This window comes from Podarcis cretensis (genome assembly GCF_951804945.1).
Source record: "Podarcis cretensis genome assembly, chromosome: 18".
Taxonomy (NCBI): domain Eukaryota; kingdom Metazoa; phylum Chordata; class Lepidosauria; order Squamata; family Lacertidae; genus Podarcis; species Podarcis cretensis.
The window spans coordinates 6,390,385-6,407,981 of record NC_137188.1 but is presented as its reverse complement, the minus strand read 5'-3'; the positions used below and the strand labels follow the sequence as shown (position 1 = coordinate 6,407,981).

The window sequence follows — 17,597 nt, the reverse complement described above, 5'->3', positions numbered from 1 at the left end:
GTAGGCGTGGCCTCTCCCCCCTCCGAGGGTATATAAAGGCCCGTCCCCGGCCACGTGACCTTTTCCGCCTGCCGCCTTCGCCTCCGCCATGGACACGAGCCGCGTGCAGCCCATCAAGCTGGCCCGAGTCACCAAAGTGCTGGGCCGGACAGGCTCGCAGGGGCAGTGCACCCAGGTAAGCCCGGGAGAGAGGTGGGGGGGGGGACAAGGCCTCCTCCCATCCTGCTCCTCCACTTCGGGGGGGGGATTTGCACTCTGCACGCCCTCAGAGGCTAACCACCCCCTTCCTCCTCATCTCGTCTTAGTGCCTGAGTCGGGGCCTCGGCGACCCCACCAGAGGGTTAGACTAGATGATCCTCGGGGGGCGGTTTGCACTCTGCACGCCCTCAGAGGCTAACCACCCCCTTCCTCCTCATCTCGGTGCCTGAGTCTGGGCTGCCTCAAGGCGAAGGAGGGGCCTCGGCGACGCCACAAGAGGGTTGGACTAGATGATCCTTCGGGGGGAGGGATTTGCACTCTGCACGCCCTCAGAGGCTAACCACCCCCTTCCTCCTCATCTCGGTGCCTGAGTCTGGGCTGCCTCAAGGCGAAGGAGGGGCCTCGGCGACGCCACAAGAGGGTTGGACTAGATGATCCTCGGGGGGAGGGATTTGCACTCTGCACGCCCTCAGAGGCTAACCACCCCCTTCCTCCTCCTCTCGTCTCGGTGCCTGAGTCTGGGCCTCTTCAAGGCCAAGGAGGGGCCTCGGCGACGCCACAAGAGGGTTGGACTAGATGATCCTCGGGGGGAGGGATTTGCACTCTGCACGCCCTCAGAGGCTAACCACCCCCTTCCTCCTCATCTCGGTGTCTGAATCTGGGCCTCTTCAAGGCGAAGGAGGGGCCTCGGCGACCCCACAAGAGGGTTGGACTAGATGATCCTCGGGGGGGATTTGCACTCTGCACGCCCTCAGAGGCTAACCACCCCCTTCCTCCTCGTCTCGGTGCCTGAGTCTGGGCCTCTTCAAGGCAAAGGAGGGGCCTGGGCGACCCCACAAGAGGGTTGGACTAGATGATCCTCAGGGGGGGGGGATTTGCACTCTGCACGCCCTCAGAGGCTAACCACCCCCTTCCTCCTCATCTCGTCTTAGTGCCTGAGTCGGGGCCTCGGCGACCCCACAAGAGGGTTGGACTAGATGATCCTCGGGGGGGGGTTGCACTCTGCACGCCCTCAGAGGCTAACCACCTCCTGCCTCCTCCTCACCATCAAATTTCGTGGGTCAGGGCATCAGAAAAGTTTGGTGGTTCGAGCTCACTCAGGGTTGGACTAGATGATCCTCGGGGGGAGGGATTTGCACTCTGCACGCCCTCAGAGGCTAACCACCCCCTTCCTCCTCATCTCGGTGCCCGAGTCTGGGCTGCCTCAAGGCCAAGGAGGGGCCTCGGCGACCCCACAAGAGGGTTGGACTAGATGATCCTCTGGGGGAGGGATTTGCACTCTGCATGCCCTCAGAGGCTAACCACCCCCTTCCTCCTCCTCGCCATCAAATTTCGTGGGTCAGGGCATCAGAAAAGTTTGGTGGTTCGAGCTCACTCAGGGTTGGACTAGATGATCCTCGGGGGGAGGGATTTGCACTCTGCACGCCCTCAGAGGCTAACCACCCCCTTCCTCCTCCTCTCGGTGCCTGAGTCTGGGCTGCCTCAAGGCCAAGGAGGGGCCTCGGCGACGCCACAAGAGGGTTGGACTAGATGATCCTGGGGGGGGATTTGCACTCTGCACGCCCTCAGAGGCTAACCACCCCCTTCTTCCTCCTCTCGTCTCGGTGCCTGACCCCGGGCCTCTTCAAGGTGTCGCCACCAGACACACAAACACACACACTACCTTGCCATCAAATTTCATGGGTCAGGGCATCAAAAAGTTTGGCGGTTAACCAGAAAAGTTTGGTGGTTTGAGCTCACTCAGGGGGTTGGACTAGATGATCCTTGGGGGGGGGGATTTGACTCTGCACGCCCTCAGAGGCTAACCACCCCCTTCTTCCTCCTCTCATCCCTGTGCCTGAGTCTGGGCCTCTTCAAGGCGAAGGAGGGGCCTCGGCGACTCCACAAGAGGGTTGGACTAGATGATCCTCGCGGGGGGGGGGATTTGCACTCTGCACGCCCTCAGAGGCTAACCACCCCCTTCCTCCTCCTCTCGGTGCCTGAGTCTGGGCCGCCTCAAGGCCAAGGAGGGGCCTCGGCGACCCCACAAGAGGGTTGGACTAGATGATCCTCGGGGGGAGGGATTTGCACTCTGCACGCCCTCAGAGGCTAACCACCCCCTTCCTCCTCCTCTCGTCTTAGTGCCTGAGTCGGGGCCTCGGCGACGCCACAAGAGGGTTGGACTAGATGATCCTTGGGGGGGGATTTGCACTCTGCACGCCCTCAGAGGCTAACCACCCCCTGCCTCCTCCTCACCATCAAATTTCGTGGGTCAGGGCATCAGAAAAGTTTGGTGGTTCGAGCTCACTCAGGGTTGGACTAGATGATCCTCGCGGGGGGGGGATTTGCACTCTGCACGCCCTCAGAGGCTAACCACCCCCTTCCTCCTCCTTGCCATCAAATTTCGTGGGTCAGGGCATCAGAAAAGTTTTGTGGTTCAAGCTCACTCAGGGGATTAGATTAGATGATCCTGGGGGGGGATTTGCACTCTGCACGCCCTCAGAGGCTAATCACCCCCTTCCTCCTCATCTCGTCTTAGTGCCTGAGTCGGGGCCTCGGCGACCCCACCAGAGGGTTAGACTAGATGATCCTTGGGGGGGATTTGCACTCTGCACGCCCTCAGAGGCTAACCACCCCCTTATTCCTCCTCTCGTCTCGGTGCCTGAATCTGGGCTTCTTCAAGGCGAAGGAGGGGCCTCGGCGACCCCACCAGAGGGTTGGACTAGATGATCCTCTGGGGGGGATTTGCACTCTGCACGCCCTCAGAGGCTAACCACCCCCTTCCTCGTCTTGGTGCCTGAGTCTGGGCCTCTTCAAGGCGAAGGAGGGGCCTCGGCGACGCCACAAGAGGGTTGGACTAGATGATCCTGGGGGGGGGAGGGATTTGCACTCTGCACGCCCTCAGAGGCTAACTACCCCCTTCCTCCTCCTCGCCATCAAATTTCGTGGGTCAGTGCATCAGAAAAGTTTGGTGGTTGGAGCTCACTCGGGGTTGAATTAGATGATCCTCGGGGGGGGGATTTGCACTCTGCACGCCCTCAGAGGCTAACCACCCCCTTCCTCCTCCTCTCGGTGCCTGAGTCTGGGCTGCCTCAAGGCCAAGGAGGGGCCTCGGCGACCCCACAAGAGGGTTGGACTAGATGATCCTCGGTGGGGGGGGTTGCACTCTGCACGCCCTCAGAGGCTAACCACCCCCTTCCTCCTCCTCTCGTCTCGGTGCCTGAATCTGGGCCTCTTCAAGGCAAAGGAGGGGCCTCGGCGACCCCACAAGAGGGTTGGACTAGATGATCCTCGGGGGGAGGGATTTGCACTCTGCACGCCCTCAGAGGCTAACCACCCCCTTCCTCCTCATCTCGTCTTAGTGCCTGAGTCGGGGCCTCGGCGACCCCACAAGAGGGTTGGACTAGATGATCCTCGGGGGGGTTGCACTCTGCACGCCCTCAGAGGCTAACCACCCCCTTCCTCCTCATCTCGTCTTAGTGCCTGAGTCGGGGCCTCGGCGACCCCACAAGAGGGTTGGACTAGATGATCCTCGGGGGGGGGTTGCACTCTGCACGCCCTCAGAGGCTAACCACCTCCTGCCTCCTCCTCACCATCAAATTTCGTGGGTCAGGGCATCAGAAAAGTTTGGCGGTTCGAGCTCACTCAGTGGATTAGATTAGATGATCCGGGGGGGGGGGGATTTGCACTCTGCACGCCCTCAGAGGCTAACCACCTCCTCCTCCTCTCGTCTCGGTGCCCGAGTCTGGACTTCTTCAAGGCGAAGGAGGGGCCTCGCGACCCCACAAGAGGGTTGGACTAGATGATCCTCGGCGGGGGATTTGCACTCTGCACGCCCTCAGAGGCTAACCACCCCCTTCCTCCTCCTCTCATCTCGGTGTCTGAGTTTGAGCTTCATCAAGGCGAAGGAGGGGCCTCGGCGACGCCACCAGACACACATACACAAACACTACCTCGCCATCAAATTTCGTGGGTCAGGGCATCAGAAAAGTTTGGTGGTTCGAACTCACTCAGGGGGTTGGACTAGATGATCCTCGGGGGGGATTTGCACTCTGCACGCCCTCAGAGGCTAACCACCCCCTTCTTCCTCCTCTCGTCTCGGTGCCTGACCCCGGGCCTCTTCAAGGTGTCGCCACCAGACACACAAACACACACACTACCTTGCCATCAAATTTCATGGGTCAGGGCATCAGAAAAGTTTGGCGGTTAACCAGAAAAGTTTGGTGGTTTGAGCTCACTCAGGGGGTTGGACTAGATGATCCTCGAGGGGGGGGATTTGACTCTGCACGCCCTCAGAGGCTAACCACCCCCTTCTTCCTCCTCTCATCTCTGTGCCTGAGTCTGGGCCTCTTCAAGGTGAAGGAGGGGCCTCGGCGACTCCACAAGAGGGTTGGACTAGATCCTCGGGGGTTCCCCTCCCACTCTGCAACTCTTGGGGTAGAAGTATTTTCATAAAAAAGTTTCCAGGAACGAAACCCTTGGAAGAGCCTTACTTGTTTTGCAAAGTTTAAATGCGGTTGCCGGGGGGGGGGCGCAGACCTCAAAGCACTCCCCTGTAAAGTCCAATCGAGAAAAAAGTTTGCAGCCCTACTCAAAATGCTAATAATAAAAAATTATTATTTCTACCCCGTCCATCTGGCTGGGTTTCCCCAGACACTCTGGAGGGCTCCCAACAGAGTATTAAAAACACGGTAAGACATCAAACATTAAAAACTTCCCTAAACCGATTAATGCCACCTTTACTTTTCTAGAAGTATCTGAGTAGGTTTGTAAACCTCCCTGTGACTACTTATTGTTATTATTATTATTTATTAAATGTGTGTATACTGCCCTGAGATCTTCATTTGTAGATCTCAGGGCAGTTCACAACCTAAAAATTCATTTAAAAATGAACAAAAGAAAGCCAATAACAACCCCCCCCTTCAAATGTGAGGAGTTGTTACTAAAATAGGTTGCCCTCACTTGCAGAATGGTTAGTGTGGTGCCCGCAATTACTAAACAGCTCCTAATACCTTGCTCCTTAGATGAAGTGCAGTGTATAAATTAAAATAAATAATGACAACTGAGCGGTGTAAAAATGCAATAAACTTAGCAACACTAGGATCTTTTTCAGGTGACATTCACGGCAGAGCTGGGTAGCTCTGTAATGAGGATGATGTCCTGCAATAGAAAGGAAAATGTATTCTGTGCATCCTCGGGGGAACTCTGCCATAAATATTTGAAGCCTTGCTTTCAAAACAGGTTCAGGTTTTGGTTGCCTGTTGTTGCAACCCAGCTCCTCTGCCTTGGTTCCATTTCATCTTGCTAATGCCTCACTGTCTCCTTCGTAGGTCCGTGTGGAATTCATGGATGACACCAGCCGTTCGATTATCCGCAACGTGAAAGGCCCAGTCCGGGAAGGGGATGTGCTCACGCTGTTGGAGTCTGAACGCGAGGCCCGGCGGTTGCGCTGAGCTGTAGCCAAGTGAGTCTTCTTCTAATTACCCATCCCCTCTCGAGCAGTGCGCAGTTCAGCCTTGCTCAACCCTGACATCTTCCAGGTTATTGTTTAATCTCCTTCCCCAGGTGTTTGAAAAAAGCAGCGCACGAAATACAATAAAAGCAGCTGAAGGCAATACTGGTGGGAGCGAAAGCAGCAGATACATATAAAATCCACGGGGAGGACAGGAGGAGAATGTTCTGTTGTGCAAGGAGAAATATATTATCTAATAATAATTTTTTATTTCTACCCCACCCATTTGGCTGGGTTTCCCCAGCCACTCTGAGTGACTTTCAACAGAACATTAAAAACAGAATAAAACTTCAAACATTAAAAACTTCCCTAAACAGGGCTGCCTTCAGATGTCTTCTAAAAGTCAGGTAGTTGTTTATTCCCTTGACATCTGGGCGGGCACCACCACCAAGAATGCCCTCTGCCTGGTTCCCTGTAACCTCACTTCTCGCAGTGAGGGAACTGCCAGAAGGCCCTCAGAGCTGGACCTCAGTGTTTGTGTTGATGCTTCTTTGACTACAACCCAGTGGTTGCATCCATCTGAGTTGCACTGGAATTAGACCCACTGAAATTAAGGAGTCTCTGAATAGGAGTAACATTGGATAGAATCCACTACAACACTCATGGCAGAGACCTATTCACCCAGCTGGGAAAAGCCCTTGGGAGCAAAAATGTCTTCAGTTGTTCTCCAGAGAACATAGAAGAAGAGTTTGGATTTGATATCCCGCCTTTCACTCCCTTTAAGGAGTCTCAAAGCGGCTAACAATCTCCTTTTCCTTCTTCCCCCACAACAAACACTCTGTGAGGTGAGTGGGGCTGAGAGACTTCAGAGAAGTGTGACTGGCCCAAGGTCACCCAGCAGCTGCAGGTGGAGGAGCGGGGAAGCGAACCTGGTTCACCAGATTACGAGGCTACCGCTCTTAACCACTACACCACACTGGCTCAACAGGAATGCTATTTCATAGAATGGGCCGCCAAATTAAAAGCCTTGCTCCGAGTTAACGTGGAGTGGGCCTCAGATCTTTGGAACTTGCAGGAAAAGGATGCTTTTTAAATCCCAACTCCCATACTTCGGTCCATTGAACCCATCACCAATTACAGGTGCTAACATTCTAGTTTCAGTCTGCTTTCCTGGCCAGGATTTTGGCAGGCCTCCCCTTTCTATCCACCTAGCCTTAATCAAAGCCTTTTTAAGAATCCTCCTGGGGCAACCTCATGCCTGCAGTTGTCTGATCAATATTTGGTGGTCCATGCTGAATGATTGAAACTGGGGTGTTGGTTCTCTTCACTTAGGATGAGTTTAAACAACCTAGCAACTGGCTTTGAATTACTGCAGTTCGCTAGAAAATATTCCCTGGGCGTAAGGAAAAACCTTTGCATTCAAACATGCTCAGAACCTCAGTTGCCCCCCAAATGGAAAACCTTGCAGGATACGCAACTTTTGCTTTGGAGTAAAAATATGAGGTGTTCAGTGTTTGTTGAAGAAATAACTTGGAAATTGTATCTTGTCAAGGGCTTGGAGGTCCCAATGCTGTTTGGTGGGATTTTATCTTATCTGCAGCAGATACAGACACAGGACTCCCTCTTCACAATACAGTGTGAAATTTGGTTTTCCTAATGGATTTGAAGGAATTCAGCAACATAATAATATACTGCCCATCACTGGAACATCACTGGATGGTTCACAATATAAAAATACAAAATGGGAACACAAAATACATAATAAAACAAGAACCGAAACAAACCAATAACACTCCCCCCCACAAGCACATTTAATAGGACGTAGAAGGTTCCTATTCTGTTGGATATACTGCTCTGCTTTTGTAATTCATTATTTTTATTACATTGTTTTGTTTGACTTTATATTTTATTGTCGATAAATTATTTCATTTTGCAATGCACACAACACTAAAAAAGGGAGGGGAACTTAAACAGAAAGTACAAAAACAAATAATGAACTTCTAACCACCTTTCAGAAAAAGGAAAAAAATGACTGACTTGACTTTAAATGTGCTCGGAATTCCAATTCCTGTTCACCCCTGCCACCAGTTGGGGGAGTCCAGCCCCACTTGCAGGTCCAGATTGTGCAGTGCTGATCATTCCCCTAAACTCTGTGGCACTCTGAAATTCAGCTGCCTGTCGATAGGGTTGAGGCATGCAACTAAATCCCAGTTTGTTTTCTTTTCTAGGTTGGTCAAAACTCCCATGTGATGTGTTCGTACAAGCCTGGTCGAAGAGTGATTAGCTACCCTCAGTCCTTCCAATAAACTTCCTTTGCCCTCCACCACTTAAACTTGTGTGCAGTGTTTTTAAATTACCATAGCAAAATATTTCATAATGGTCGAAATAGTTGTATGGTGTTATGGGTACATACGCAGCTCTTTCTCCCTGCCTGCCCCATTTAAGCCCAATCTCTATTCATTAGGTAAAGGTAAAAGGACCCCTGGCCATTAGGTCCAGTCATGACCGACTCTGGGGTTGCGGCGCTCATCTCGCTTTATTGGCCTAGGGAGCATTTGTCCCCAGACAGTTTCCAGGTCATGTTATTTAGTTAGGTAAAGGTAAAGGGACTCCTGACCCTTAAGTCGAGTCGCGGACAACTCTGGGGTTGCGGCGCTCATCTCGCTTTACTGGCCAAGGGAGCTGGCATACAGCTTCCGGGTCATGTGGCCAGCATGACTAAGCCGCTTCTGGCGAACCAGAGCAGTACACGGAAACGCCATTTACCTTCCCGCCGGAGCGGTACCTATTTATCTGCTTACACTTTGACGTGCTTTTGAACTGCTAGGTTGGCAGGAGCAGGGACCGAGCAACGGGAGCTCACCCCGTCGCGGGGATTCGAACCGCCGGCCTTCTGATCGGCAAGTCCTAGGTTCTGTGGTTTAACTCACAGCACCACCCGCATCCCTTATCCTTGTTCATTACTGCAGTTATATCTGAGGGGCAGGTGGGGCTTGTCCACTGGCAAGGTAGCCCATCTAGGAGAAGGAAAACTGATCCTAAATTGGCTGCCTTGTGGGATACTTTTTCGGGAGAAGAAAAGGCAGTGCACCCTATACTGGAGACGAGCGAGTCCCACAGATGGTTGGGTGGCCCCTTCTGGCAACTCCTGCATCGAAGCCAGCACCAAATGTCTTATCAGCAAGGCCACGAGGCGGGTCTTGTTGTCTTGGGACCTCCAGACATGCTGCCAAGGCTTGGGGGGGGGGTCACATCGGTTCTGCTCATACAGTGGTTTCACCCCCGGAAGCACACTCCATTATCTCAAGGTGGCGTAGGAGCTTGCAAGCTTTCTTCAGCCCTCCCCATTTTCTTTGCACCCCCCTCCCAGCTCTTAGGTCACCTCCACGCCATACATTTAAAGCATGCGGCTTCCCACAAAGAACCCTGAAAACTAGCGCCTCTTTGCAGAGCTACAATTCCCAGCACCCTTACAACACCACAGTTCCCAAAGTTTCTTGTGGGATGGATCAAATCTGTGCTTCTAGGTGCCATAAGAAAGCTGTAGAGATAGCACAGGACAGTGCGCACCCCGGAAATGATTTCTTTCAGCTTCTGCCTTCTGGAAGAAGGTACAGGATTATAAAGACTAGGACCAGCCGCCTGAGAAACAGTTTCTATCCAAATGCGGTTTTGGTTTTAAACGCAGTGTAAGGAGTCTCTATGGGAGTATATTATATTTAAAAATGGGGTATCAGAGTTTTTAGGGGCTAACCAGGTTGGGATAGCAGGCTTGTTGGTTTCTGAATGAATTATGTGGATTTTTTTCAATTTCATTCTGTATGGGACAATGACTAAGATTATTGTATCGTATTGATGGGACACTGATTATGGTGTGGCTGTGCCTGTATCCTCTGATTTATTCATGTATCTGCTGGTTACTGCAGCAGCTTGAATCCTCTTGGTGCCTGATGTATTATTCAAAGGTCCCAGTTTCAGGACTGGGGCAGACCTGTGTCTGAAGCCCTGCACAGCTATTCCCAATTGGTGTTTACACATAGAGGCATGGCTGAAGCTCTCCAGGCCAGTCTTATCTTTCCAAGGTCATGCTCCATTCCTAACCACTTTTGCCTGTCTAGAATGTACCATTGGAAACCTCTGCCCACCAAGGGACTTGTGGCCTCTGGAAGGTTGCCCATGAGGAAATGCAGTCCTCGGGATCAACAAGTTTCTCTGCCTCGTAGATGACATGGATATAGATTGGACAGTGGCCTGACTCTGTGCGGACACCACACATCTGAAGCCCATGTTTCCCCCACCCACCCCCCAAGAGTAATAATATTGGGAACTGTAGTTCCTATAAAAAGGTAAAGGTATCCCTGCCCGTACGGGCCAGTCTTGACAGACTCTGGGGTTGTGCGCCCATCTCACTTAAGAGGCCAGGGGCCAGCGCTGTCCGGAGACACTTCCAGGTCACGTGGCCAGCGTGACATCGCTGCTCTGGCGAGCCAGAGCCGCACACGGAAACACCGTTTACCTTCCCGCTGGTAAGCGGTCCCTATTTATCTACTTGCACCCGGAGGTGCTTTCGAACTGCTAGGTTGGCAGGCGCTGGGACCGAGCAGCGGGAGCGCACCCCGCTGCAGGGATTCGAACCGCCGACCTTTCGATCGGCAAGCCCTAGGCGCTGAGGCTTTAACCCACAGCGCCACCTGCGTCCTGTTCCTATACAGCATCTTAAAAAGCAGAGACATCACCTTGCCAACAAAGGTCCATATAGTTAAAGCTATGGTTTTCCCAGTAGTGATGTATGGAAGTGAGAGCTGGACCATAAAGAAGGCTGATCGCCAAAGAATTGATGCTTTTGAATTATGGTGCTGGAGGAGACTCTGGAGAGTCCCATGGACTGCAAGAAGATCAAACCTCTCCATTCTGAAGGAAATCAGCCCTGAGTGCTCACTGGGAAGAGAGATCCCGAAGCTGAGGCTCCAAGACTTTGGCCACCTCATGAGAAGAGAAGACTGCCTGGAAAAGACCCTGATGTTGGAAAAGATGGAGGGCACAAGGAGAAGGGGACGACAGAGGACGAGATGGTGGGACAGTGTTCTCGAAGCTACCAGCATGAGTTTGACCCAATTGCGGGAGGCAGTGGAAGACAGGAGTGCCTGGCGTGCTCTGGTCCAGCCAGTCACAAAGAGTCGGACACGACTAAACAACAACAAGTTCCTATAATTCCCAGCCCTACAGTTCACAGGAGTCTTTGGTAGAAGTCATCTGCATTAAATCGATGGGGTGTGTGCACAGATTCTCTGTACAACAGTTTTTGTGTGTGTTCTTAGACTGATGTCAAAGCATCGGGGCCTGGGAAGATTTTCCCAAGCTGCTCTGTTACTCAAATGCTGTAAAGTTCTGTTACTGATCCATTTTACTTCCCCAACGGGGAATGGGGCGGGAAGGGGTGCTTAGCTAGGAACTTCGTAAAGAGAGGCCAGTGCGCTTTTCGTATAAAGTCAGGCTGCATATTTGAAACCAGCGTTGCGGCATGTAATGGCGTTTCTGGGTTGAACGGCTATAGCTCAGATGTAAGAGCATCTGTTTTGCATGCAGAAGGCTTCAGGGTCCATCCCTGGCATCTCAGAGAGTTGGAAGGGGCTCCTAAGGGTCATCCAGTCCAACTCCCTGGAATGAAGGAATCTCAACTACATCATACATTACTCATGACTCTCCAACCTAAACATACTCAGTTCCCTCAATTGTTCCCCATAAGGCTTGGTTTCCAGACCCTTGATCGTGTTGATGGGGAAACAACTGGGGAGGCTGGTTGGTGCAATTCCCAGGGTGAAAAGCTTTAATAAAGACTTTATTAAACAGTAAAAGGGCTTAACTATTCCTGCACCATGCCATCAAAATTCTACAACTTTCCCCTCTTTTTTTTTTTTAACCCTGCCTGCTGGAATTTCAAAAGACAAGTGCTGTGGGTTAGTGGCTCTTTATTCTGGTGAATAACATTTGAAGGCATTAAAAAAAAAGGAGCTTTACATATGAAATGATGTGCTGGATCTTTGGAGTGGCTCTTTAAAAAGAAAAACCAGCAGTCTGGAGCATAAAAAGATTAGAGCCACCACTTCTGATTCAGAGAACCTCCATCCTTCACAGTGGAAACACGTCTGTTGCTAAAAGCAGGAAGGTATGCTGGATAAGAAAAGTGCCTTTGGGCAATGGATGTTTCGACCGCTCTAAAAATCCGTTGCTTTTGAGAAACAGGCATGATGGCAAGAAGGGTTCTTAAGCTAGCTTGGCCTTCGAAAGCTGGGTGTTCTTCCAATATTTTGCTCTGCAACTCGCATCATCCATAATCATGGGCCAGGCTGACGGAGTCAGAATAACAGCCAGAGGACACCGGGTTGGGGAATTGAAGTTGAATCTTCTATATATTTTGGAAAGTAGGTTGCCTGTCAGTCCTCTGTAGGGTTCCCTGCCTCTTGAGATACAGTGGTGCCCCGCAAGACGAACGCCTCGCAAGAAGGAAAACCCACTAGACGAAAGGGTTTTCCGTTTTGGAGGCGCTTCGCAAAACGAATTTCCCTATGGGCTTGCTTCGCAAGACGAAAATGTCTTGCGAGTTCCTGCAGGGTTTTTTTCCTTTCCCCCCCTTTTTCTAAGCCGCTTATCAGCTGATCCGCTAAGCCGCTAAAAGCCGATAAGCCGCTAAAAGCCGATAAGCCGCTAATAGCGCTAATCCACTAAGCCGTCAATGGGCTTGCTTCGCAAGACGAAGAAACTGCTAGACGAAGAGACTCGCGGAACGGATTAATTTCGTCTTGCGAGGCACCACTGTACTGTCACAAGCCTTAGCATGACAGATCCTGAGGTTTGAGCAGCAGCCGTCAAATGTTTGAATGCTGGGTGCCATTTTGATTCTAGGTGGCGGACTGAAATCTGACTTCAGCGCCACTTCAGCTAGTTCTTCTTTGTTTTTGCATAGCTTTGGCCACCTCATGAGCTGGGGACAGCAGCCTTTGTCAATGTTTGGACACCAGGCGCCATTTTAAACCAAGGTGGCGGACCAAAACGTGGCTTTGGTGTAACAGGTTCAAACTCACAAATGACACTAAAAAACACTATATTCTGGGGGTTCTTCACATTCCCAGGCAATGCCAGGTCCCATATATATCAATTATTTTGCAGGAAGCGGCATATAAACCCCCTTCCTCATAGAAAACGGGCAACAACAAAAAGTATGGATCGAACTGCCCCCCCTCCCACAGTCTAAAGTAATGAATGGTGAAACAGGTTGACCTTCTTCTTTGGCGATCCCTCGTAGCTGAGTAAGATTATCTTCCATAAACACAGTTTTAACAATGAATCCGTAAGTGACTGGGGAGGCCAATTCTGGATCCACACGTCCTTCCACAGTGGGGACATAGGTTTCCGGGCGGGAGTTGATCCCGGTGAGGGTTTGCCAAGCGTGCCTTCCTCTTAGAACGTTTCTCCTTTGCGTCCTGAGTTCGAGTGTCTCCAAAGCCCATGACACCTTTGGTAAAGGCTGCTCTCCAACTGGAGCGCTCGCAGGCCACTGTTTCCCAGTTGCCGGTGTTTATACTACATTTTTAAAGATTGCCTTGAGAAAGTCTTTGAACCTCTTTTGTTGACCACCAGCATTACGCTTTCCATTTTTAAGTTCCGGAGGACTAGGGTCCCACCCAGGGGAAGGACTGGCAGATTCTTCCTGGCAGTCATAGCGTTGTACAGCTTTGGATTCTTAACTCCTGCGGCCCCTTCCATGTGGAAAACCAAGGCTAGACAGCCTCAAAGCAAGACTGTTTAAAAAAAAAGTGATGGGAAGGGCAGTGTTTCTTTGGTTTTTTTGGGTCAGTGAATTACGCCAGAGGTAGCATGTCACTGCTGGGAATGTTCCTGTCCCTGTCCTGTTGAAATATAATCAAATCAGAAAAGGGGGGGACGGACGCACAGCAGTTAATGAAACAGTAATTAAAGGTAAAGGGACCCCTGACCATTAGGTCTAGTTGTGACTGACTCTGGGGTTGCAGCGCTCATCTCGCAGGAAATTGAAATATCAGACCCGGCGTGTGAAAAGGGCAGCATTCCAATAAACTCCGGCTCATAAAGGGAAGAGGAGAAATGGGAAAGGAGCTTACATGCTATTAGTCCCTCTAGAATTGGGGATCCTTAATCTGCCTTAAATTGGAAAGGAGATGGGAGGGTTCGTGGTTTCTCTGTCTGCTTGCAAGTAAAGGGAGGAGGGGGAAAGCGGGAGCCCAGGGGGGTTGTCAGGAGGGACAGAATTGCGGGGGAATGGGTGTCTGTGTTTACTCATTAATCAGACTATGATTAATCAGACTTATTTCAAGGCCTAATGGAGCTCAATCATTCGGACATAGCTACACAGTGGAGTTAGGTAAAGGTAAAGGGACCCCTGACCATTAGGTCCAGTCGTGGCCGACTCTGGGGTTGCGGCGCTCATCTCGCTTTATTGGCCGAGGGAGCCGGCGTACAGCTTCCGGGTTATGTGGCCAGCATGATTAAGCCGCTTCTGGCGAAGCAGAGCAGCGCACGGAAACGCCGTTTACCTTCCCGCTGGAGCAGTACCTATTTATCTACTTGCACTTTGACGTGCTTTCGAACTGCTAGGTTGGCAGGAGCAAGGACCGAGCGACGGGAGCTCACCCCGTCGTGGGGATTCAAACTGCCGACCTTCTGATCGGCAAGTCCTAGGCTCTGTGGTTTAACCAGCGTCCCTTGAAACAATAATTATTACTTACTAATTTACTTACTTACATGCCGCCCATCTGACTGGGTTGCAGTCAAAATCACAAGCTTTTAATTGTAAAACAGAAAATTTAATGAAATTATGAAGTCGGAGGGGGGGGGGAGGAGAACAGGGCTTACTCACCAGGTGAGCACGCTGCTGACTGGGCGAGACGGGTAGATATCAACGCCGCTATGTCACGATGGCCAGCCTCTAGAGCGATGGAAACAGCGTCGTTGCCTTCCTACAGACGGGAGGGGAGGCAAAACACACATAAAACAAGGGCTGGAAGATGCCCTGTTTAGCTACACAGAAACAGAGAACCACCTACAGGGCAATATGTGGCAGGTCTATTCTCCCCGCAACTGCCACTTGAGATGGCCGTCTCAGAGATAGGAAGCAGCCTGACTGGCAGAATCCGAGACCAAGGAGAAGAGTCGGTGGAAGAAGATTGGAAAAAATTTAAAGGTTATCTTCAAAAATATTGTAAAATTAAGGATTGCTAGAAAGATGTTGGCAAAAGAAAATTATGTGTGTTTTGGCAGAAATGACATAAAGGATTAAGTGAAAATGAATTGGTGAAAGAGAGAACGTAAAATTATAGTATATTAAGATAAATTATTAAGATAAAAACAAGGTTGGAAGGATTTGCTGAAATAATAATTTGAACTAGAATACAAAAATGGGAGGTGTGAGGAGGTCAAGGAAATAAGTAAAGGAAAGAAAGCTAGGTAAAGGTTCGATTTGTTCTTTTTTAATTGATTGTATTTTTTCTGGTTTTTTTATTTTTCTTTTTTCTCTTTTTTCTTTTTGTAACCTTTAAAATTTGAATAAATATTATTTTTTTAAAAAAAAACAGAGATAGGAAGCAGCAGAACCTCATTGCTTCAGATTCAGGGGTTGCCCAGCTCCACCAGGAATCCCCAGCCCCTGAACTGGGCCAGCTGGTCATGATGGGAACAACTCTTTAAGAAACGGGTGCCTGAGTTTTCCTCTTCCCTCCTTGGCCCTTTCCCCTTGCGTGCTGTGTGTGGGTTTTTTTTTTTCCTGAGGCGTCATTTTTAATTTGTTGCACGTAAACCTCTTTGGGCAGCATTTTGGGAGGCACAAAGGCTCCAAGCGTTTTTGCTAGGGATTTTAGGACGAGCCCCGCCAAGAAAAACAAAGAATTTATTTACGTGTGCAACAACGGCGGCAAGAGCCTTGTTAGCACAACGATGGAAGAATGAGGAAACCCCAGCGAAAGAACAATGGCAAGAAAAACCGATGAGTTATGCGGAGTTGGCAAAGTTGACATATAAATTACGTGAGAAGGACAATCGTGACTTCAAGGAAGAATGGGAACTTTTTACAAACTATCTTAAAAACAACAACAAAATGATTTGGACTCCATGGCAGGTTTTTTTTTTTTTTGTTTGTTTGTTTTATATATAAATATTTATTAAAATTTTTGGAAAACTCAAGATCTACCCACACTGGAAGAGTGGCAGATGCAGCTGATGGACTATATGCAACTGGCCGAGATGACTGGTAGCATTCGAGACCTGGGAGAAGGGAGGGTTGAAGAAGACTGGAAGAAATTCAAGATTTATTTACAAAAGTATTGTAACTTGGCAGAAGACTAAGAAGGATGCTAGATCATAAATAACTGCCTACCATTGAATTAGATTTGAATTTGACGATAAGTGAGATTGAGGAAAATATAAATTTTTTGGAGAATTATTAGATTAAATTAATTGAACGAGATTTAAGAATGTAAACAAGATGATAAATTGCTGGAAAAAGGTTATAATGATGTAAGTGGGAGTGGGAGACGTGAGGGAGTCCAAAGAAGTTTTGAAAAAATGTGTTATGATCCATGTTTCCATGGCAGGTTTTGAATAAACATCCACAAATTTATTCGTAGAATATATGACAGATAAGGCACTGATATGTACAATTTTTAACATGCAGAGAATAATATGTGCAAACAAATCAGAGAGGGGAGCTGAGGGAAGTCCTTAGGGGGTGGGGGGTGTAATTGCTTATGTTGACTGATAATTTATTTTGTTAAAATGGTTTAATAAAAAATATATTATTATTTTTTTTAAAAAAGAGCCAAAGAGGTAAAGTGAATATTAATGATGTGATTGCATATTATTAAATGGAAAACTAATAAAAATTATTTTTTAAAAAAAATATATTGGAAGGGACAATGATGACTAGGAGCTTGAAGCGGGGGGAAACCCAAAGTTCCCTGTGCAGAGCAACCCGGCTGCTTACTGAAATATACTCGGAGTCGAGAGTGGATTTCATGCTCTTTATTCAGCTCATAGTGGTGAGGAGGAATGGAAGTTCCCCCAGAATGTCAGCTTTATATACAATTGTTACACAATGGGCCCCACGTAATAGGCTAATTCCGGAATTCTCCTGTACGCCAATCAGGTTGCGGATTCACTTCCACCTGGAGCTGGATTGGGTGGCTCCTGTGGACCAATCAGACTGCTGCATTCTGGACCCTGTTGTTCTAGGACCAATCAGGCTGCTGCATTCTGGGTCCTATTGTTCTAGGACCAATCAGACTGCTGCATTCTGGGTCCTGTTGTTCTAGGACCAATCAGACTGCTGCATTCTGGACCCTGTTGTTCTAGGACCAATCAGACTGCTGCATTCTGGGTCCTGTTGTTCTAGGACCAATCAGACTGCTGCATTCTGGATCCTATTGTTCCAGGACCACTCAGACTGCTGCATTCTGGACCCTATTGTTCTAGGACCAATCAGGCTGCTGCATTCTGGGTCCTATTGTTCTAGGACCAATCAGGCTGCTGCATTCTGGGTCCTATTGTTCTAGGACCAATCAGGCTGCTGCATTCTGAATCCTATTGTTCTAGGACCAATCAGACTGCTGCATTCTGGGTCCTATTGTTCTAGGACCAATCAGGCTGCTGCATTCTGGGTCCTATTGTTCTAGGACCAATCAGACTGCTGCATTCTGGGTCCTATTGTTCTAGGACCAATCAGACTGCTGCATTCTGGACCCTATTCTAGGATCACTCAGACTACTGCATTCTGAATCCTATTGTTCTAGGGCCAATCAGACTGCTGCATTCTGGATCCCATTGTTCTAGGACCAATCAGGCTGCTGCATTCTGGGTCCTATTGTTCTAGGACCAATCAGGCTGCTGCATTCTGGGTCCTATTGTTCTAGGACCAATCAGGCTGCTGCATTCTGGGTCCTAT

General features: G+C 49.6%; 2 protein-coding genes and 1 long non-coding RNA gene across 5 annotated transcripts in view; 1 reads left to right on the top strand and 2 right to left on the bottom strand.

The window, feature by feature from the left end:
* The first annotated feature begins 18 nt into the window (after nt 1–18).
* On the top strand, nt 19–7,961 carry RPS28 (ribosomal protein S28). The gene is made up of 3 exons (XM_079961074.1): nt 19–175; nt 5,508–5,641; nt 7,858–7,961. The coding sequence occupies exons 1-2, from the start codon at nt 89–91 to the stop codon at nt 5,628–5,630; spliced, it is 210 nt and encodes a 69-aa protein (XP_079817200.1). The 5' UTR covers nt 19–88; the 3' UTR covers nt 5,631–5,641; nt 7,858–7,961.
* Nucleotides 549–5,501, bottom strand: LOC307207297. The gene is made up of 3 exons (XR_013834618.1): nt 4,131–5,501; nt 1,708–1,861; nt 549–1,021 (listed from the first exon to the last, which is right to left on the bottom strand). It is a non-coding gene; the product is annotated as an uncharacterized lncRNA (long non-coding RNA).
* Nucleotides 7,962–11,581: 3,620 nt separating the features above from the next.
* KANK3 (KN motif and ankyrin repeat domains 3) overlaps nt 11,582–17,597 on the bottom strand; it is a 37,172-nt gene continuing 31,156 nt past the window's right edge. For all 3 annotated transcript variants that reach the window (XM_079960485.1, XM_079960484.1, XM_079960486.1), the window contains exons 10-11: nt 14,523–14,622; nt 11,582–13,536 (exon numbers count right to left, since the gene is read on the bottom strand). In XM_079960485.1, coding sequence (XP_079816611.1) covers nt 13,508–13,536; nt 14,523–14,622 — 129 coding nt within the window. In that variant the 3' untranslated portion in view covers nt 11,582–13,507. The remainder of the gene's footprint in view (nt 13,537–14,522; nt 14,623–17,597) is intronic.